The sequence below is a fragment of the Adiantum capillus-veneris genome, chromosome 22, assembly GCF_014529385.1.
Source record: "Adiantum capillus-veneris isolate H3 chromosome 22, ASM1452938v2, whole genome shotgun sequence".
NCBI lineage: Eukaryota > Viridiplantae > Streptophyta > Polypodiopsida > Polypodiales > Pteridaceae > Adiantum > Adiantum capillus-veneris.
In genome coordinates, this window is record NC_140952.1 from 28,495,707 (window position 1) to 28,500,621 (window position 4,915).

At 43.5% G+C, this 4,915-nt stretch overlaps 1 protein-coding gene across 2 annotated transcripts; it reads right to left on the reverse strand.

Moving 5' to 3' along the window:
• Window positions 1–476: 476 nt before the first annotated feature.
• Window positions 477–3,231, reverse strand: LOC147429081 (large ribosomal subunit protein uL22-like). Of its 2 annotated transcripts, none has more exons than XM_086494947.1 (8): window positions 3,127–3,230; window positions 2,009–2,045; window positions 1,857–1,897; window positions 1,548–1,778; window positions 1,369–1,471; window positions 1,220–1,287; window positions 1,082–1,147; window positions 477–720 (listed from the first exon to the last, which is right to left on the reverse strand). In XM_086494947.1, exons 1-7 carry the CDS (start codon window positions 3,127–3,129, stop codon window positions 1,082–1,084), a joined length of 549 nt encoding a protein of 182 aa, XP_086351073.1. In that variant the 5' UTR covers window positions 3,130–3,230; the 3' UTR covers window positions 477–720. The 2 variants fall into 2 exon arrangements, with proteins under 2 accessions (XP_086351073.1, XP_086351074.1); XM_086494948.1 differs by having other exon boundaries at window positions 535–672; window positions 3,127–3,231.
• Between the last annotated feature and the right edge of the window lie 1,684 nt (window positions 3,232–4,915).

Consider the following 4,915-nt stretch of genomic DNA (forward strand, 5'->3'; position numbering starts at 1 on the left):
ACTCACAAAGGCCCAGGTTAGGGGATAGTACTCCATAATCAGTTTAAAAGACATAGGAAAAATAAAATTCCATGAACCTGTCTATCAAATGATACTTTCAAAAAACGCAAGAAAAAAGTTCCATCATTGGATTACCATTAATATTTTTATCCAAAAGTCGAAATGAAAGTTTGAAGTAAATACAGTTTGAAGTAAATACAGTGACACTGGCAAGACACATGAATTGGTCCTCAACTACTACAAGATCGGCCATACCATCTTTTTAAAACATCCAACAAAATCCGAGACAAAATGTAACGTAAGCCAACACCCTATCTAGAGAACCCAATACAAATTCAATAGTTGCGCATAAAGATTGGTTCCCAATATTCCTTGACAAAACCAAACATCCTATCTTGAGCTCCCAATAAAAATTCATTTAGTTGCGCATAAAGATTGCCTCCAAATACTCCTCGACAAAAACTTGGAAGAGTTGCAAAACTTGCAAATTCAGTATTCCCTCAGAACAAATGTCTCTAACTTAAACCCCCCAAAATTGAGCTCAGCCAGATCAACTAAACCAAGGCTGATTGATAGCAAGTAAGCACATCGTCCATGCTTTTGAACCTAAAGCTTCATTCCCCAGACAGCCTGACAATTCCTCAAACACGAAATGGGCAGCAGTCCTGCCATCTTGTGCACAGAACCAACTTGTCAACTGCTGCTGATAACATGAAATTTCTGCAATGAAAAACTTCATTATCAACAAGGACAATGATAACAGGAGATTCGACCAAGAAAGTATGGAATTCCACAAAATTATAAATCCACGCATCCCCAAAAACAAGAAAGATAAGAAAAGAAAAGAGCACATTTTACAAGGCAGCCATTGTGAATCAAAGACAACAAAGCAAGTGTCATACACAGCTATGAAACAGTAGATGCCAACCACATTCACACTTCCAACATCTACAAAAAGTAGAAAAGGAAAAGGTGGAGCACGCTCAAGAGGATTTTGAAATATTGTCACTGAATCAACCAGCAAAACATTCATCATAACCACTCATACAGTATACATCAATGTTTGTTTAGTTGCCTCTACCTAAGAGGAGGCGCCACTGCGGAGGCGTGCTGGACCTTTCTGAGGCCGCTTTCCTGAAGACTCCGCCTGTACAAGGATTCATTGAGAGATGTCACTCAATCCAACTTGTTCATGAAAGTACAAATAGGCTACACTTACCTCTTTCTTCACAGGGGCTTCCTTCTCAGCAAGAATTAACTCAATGTGGCAAGGGGAAGACATGTACGCTGATTTGAGCACAATAAATCAGTATTCCTTAAATATACGACATAATAACTCCAATGCAATGTACAACAGAGACTACATACGATTGATGCGACCGTGGGCACGGTAGGTACGTCTCCTCTGCTTCTGAGCCTTGTTGACCTGAATGTGAGAAACATACAGTGTATCTACATCCAGCCCCTTTGTCTGCAAAACATGACAAATATTAGGAGCCTTATCAAACTGCAAACAGAATCTGGGAGAGAAAGTACACAACTAATACCTCTGCATTGCTCTCAGCATTTTTCAGCAAACCTAGAAGGAACTGGGCGGACTTCACAGGCCACCTACCCTGCCCATTAGAATGGCGGGCCTTTGCTTGGGCTGTTCTACCGACGCCACCACAGAAACGGCGGAAAGGGATAGCCTGCTTGTGGGCCACCACATCTTCCAAATACCTTTTGGCCTTTGCAAGGTCAAGTTTCTTGATTGCTTGTGCTGCCTCGCGGGTGTTCTGCTCAGAAGACAATCAAGTAAGCACGTGAAACGGACCAGAACCCTGGCGGCTGGACACTTTAAGAACTGAACATACCTTAAAGTGCACACGGAGGTCAGAACCTCTAGACTTACAAGCTGCTCGGACATAAACCATAATGGCAAAAGCAATGAGATAAAGATACAATGGAGAGTGCAACTAATTCTTGGCACACACAAAAAAATATACCCAATTCTTGAATAGCTTACCTTTTGTGATATTATCAGGCTCCCTGGAGTATTTCACCTGCAATTAATGGCAACAAATGACAGTTCAACAAATGATACACTGCCCAATAAAACCCTCCAGCAATATCCAATAACAATTATAAAAGTGTAGCAGATGCAGGGTAGCATGAGCATATTCTGCTGAAGAAGGGGCTCCTCTACAAAATTCACAAATGGCGGCAAAGCCAACTGGCATTGACATAAGTTCACAATTGTATTAATGCACTTAGAACACCAGTACAAGCACAGCTTTTAAACAGGGAAGTATCAACTTGCAACAAGACAGTCTGGCTCACGATATACAGAGCAGGCTTGATATTCAAAATAGCGAGGTTCCTTGATCTCAGAGCCCAAATGGAGGATATTGGAAGCATTTGTGGGCTGTGAACCCGTAATTCACATGTGAAATATGTAAGAGTTGGGACAGAGGGCTCGCATCTGATCAAGAAAACAAAGGAACAAAAAGGACAAGATGCATTTTTTAGATCTCAATAACCTTGGCAGATCATCATGATTTTCCAAAATCATTGAGTATGTCAATTATAGACCAAAAACCTAGATGGAAGAGGAAGTAAAAATCTCCTGATGGAATCTACTCATGCAATCCAACTAGCCAACTAGCTCAAAAAGACTTGCTCTATTTCGTAAAAACACGGAGAATCAGAAAAAAGGGTAATTTGAAAACCAGCCCATTTGTTGTCTATCCCATCACAAACTCCACCGAATCTGAATCGCATTGCAAACTGAGCATCCTCATCGCTACTAGAACTAATAATACCCAGTGCAGGTCGAAGATAAATAGCCGGTAAGCAGTTCCATGCTCCATCAGCATGATGGCACAGCTCACAAGACCCCGTCCCGCTTCTGTAATTGCATTCCACCGCTGCTTGAGCAAATGCCGGTAGCTATGTGGAAGATTGAGGTATTCTTCAGGCAGTTTTCCGCGGGAACATTTCCATCACATTCACTCATTTTCAGAAGCAAAAGCTCTTCCGAAAACGAAGCAGGCACATAGATCTGTTTCCGCAGAATTGGCCTCTAAACAGACGGAAATCTTAATGCCGCCCTCTCACTCTCTCTCTCAAACACTCCGTACGTACCATGGCGCCGGTGGAGCTCGAAAGAAGCTGGGGACGAAGCGACCACTTCTCGGGACCCCGTTCGCAGAGAGACGAACGCGAATGTGATCAAGCAGCTATAAACCCTAAGCTTCTACCATTCACATTATCAAATCCGTTGTATAAGCATTTTGAGATCCGGACGAGTTTTGTGCGCGCGTGTGTGTGTGTGTGTGTGTGTGTGTGTGTGTGTGAGAGAGAGAGAGAGAGAGAGAGAGAGAGAGAGAGAGACTCGCTCAGCACATCGGAGGGGCGGCCAGCCGTGCATGCCAGGTGGGCTTCCTCTCCTAGTCATCCAAGGATTTAGCACATGAAGACGGTGGCCACAACGGTATTGAAAGTGTGATGGAAGGAGATGCACAAATTGGAGCAGCTCGTTGGCAAAGGTGGGCAATTGATTCCAGCCACCAGTGAGCCAAGCTTCAACCCGTTGAACAAGCTGACAAGTGCTTACGTGCAGCCCTAGCCCTAGCCCTCACGCCCGCGTAGAGAGTTAGTTGCCAAATGAAGCACCTCTCAAGTGTTCACAGAGAGAGAGAGAGAGAGAGAGAGAGAGCAAATAAGTGCAAACCTATGGTAAGGTGATGGGAGCAAGGCCTATTGATCGGTTGAGAAACTTGGAGAGCTGAGGACATAAGAGTAGCCAACGGTGAAGAGGAACAGGGGATGGGGCCAGTTGGCTAGGGTGGCTCTCGGTTCTAATGGCCAGCCATCCAAAAACTACCCCAGCCCGGTGTTGATTAGAACTCATAGAAAATATTTGCAACCTTCCATTGAATGGACCTCCTTACTAGGTAAAGCAAATCCTTTTAGCCAAATGAAAGTCATATCAAATAAATCCTTATCCAATGCTAAGTGAACCAAGGAAGAGCAAAGCTAGAGAGAGTCAAAGACCATAAGCAAAAAAACATAACCAGAAGAAGGCAGTAACTCATCATGCTAAGCTCCCAATCCTTTTAAAGAGAGTGTAAGAAATTTATGTGTTGTCACCCAAGTATTGTTGGGTAAAAGGCGCTCCGGCTTTTGTCCGTCTGGACGTCCAGTGTCTGACCGCCCGTCCATTGTGTGTACACACTTCCTTATTCTTTTTATAGATAATAATAAGGAGCACCTCACACATACACTGAGTTAGTTCCTAAGACTCTCTCTCTCTCTCTCTCTCTCTCTCTCTCTCTCTCTCTCTCTCTCTCTCTCTCTCTCTCTCTCTCTCTCCGCACACACACCGCATTTGCGCACTCACAATTGGTATCGGAGTGCATGGTGATCGCAGAGAGCACGACGGCTTCAAGAGCTTCGAGGCGATAGCTTGCTCGCTCTCAACGTTGGAGAGATCAAGAAAGCTTGAAAGCTTTGTGAGAATGCAATGGAAGCTTGTGAACTCAGTTGAGAGTGATGTATGCTCTTGTGGAAGCTCACAAAGGAGTGTGGAAGATTGTGTGTAAGTGAAGGTGATGCCCTAAAAATTGTGTGCGTAGCAGCACTATTTTTAGATTCATTTTTCTCCTTTTAAAATGCCCGTGTTGCCCATTCGTTTGCGGGGTCTACAACTTAGCAAAAGAAACTTTTTACAAATTCCTCACCGTTTTGCTGATATTCAGCTCAGACTGACTGTATACAAAAATTGTTGGTTTTCTATTTTTGCATAGTGTGCGAGTTTGATGCACTTTTGGAAGCACGGCAGGTGCTCGAAGTTAGGTGCATAACTTATGAGCTAAAGATGCAATTTAAGCTTGTGCAAAGCTTGTGGTTTGAGGGTTTTTGGTAGATTTGG

Bases quoted from the DNA above. Each gene is read 5' to 3' on its own strand.
- LOC147429081 (XM_086494947.1), bottom strand. The intron at 1,779-1,856 runs GTATGTTCAGTT...TCTTCTGAGCAG, and splicing joins ACCTCCGTGTGCACTTTAAG to AACACCCGCGAGGCAGCACA. The intron at 1,288-1,368 runs GTATGTAGTCTC...TGCTCAAATCAG, and splicing joins TGCCCACGGTCGCATCAATC to CGTACATGTCTTCCCCTTGC.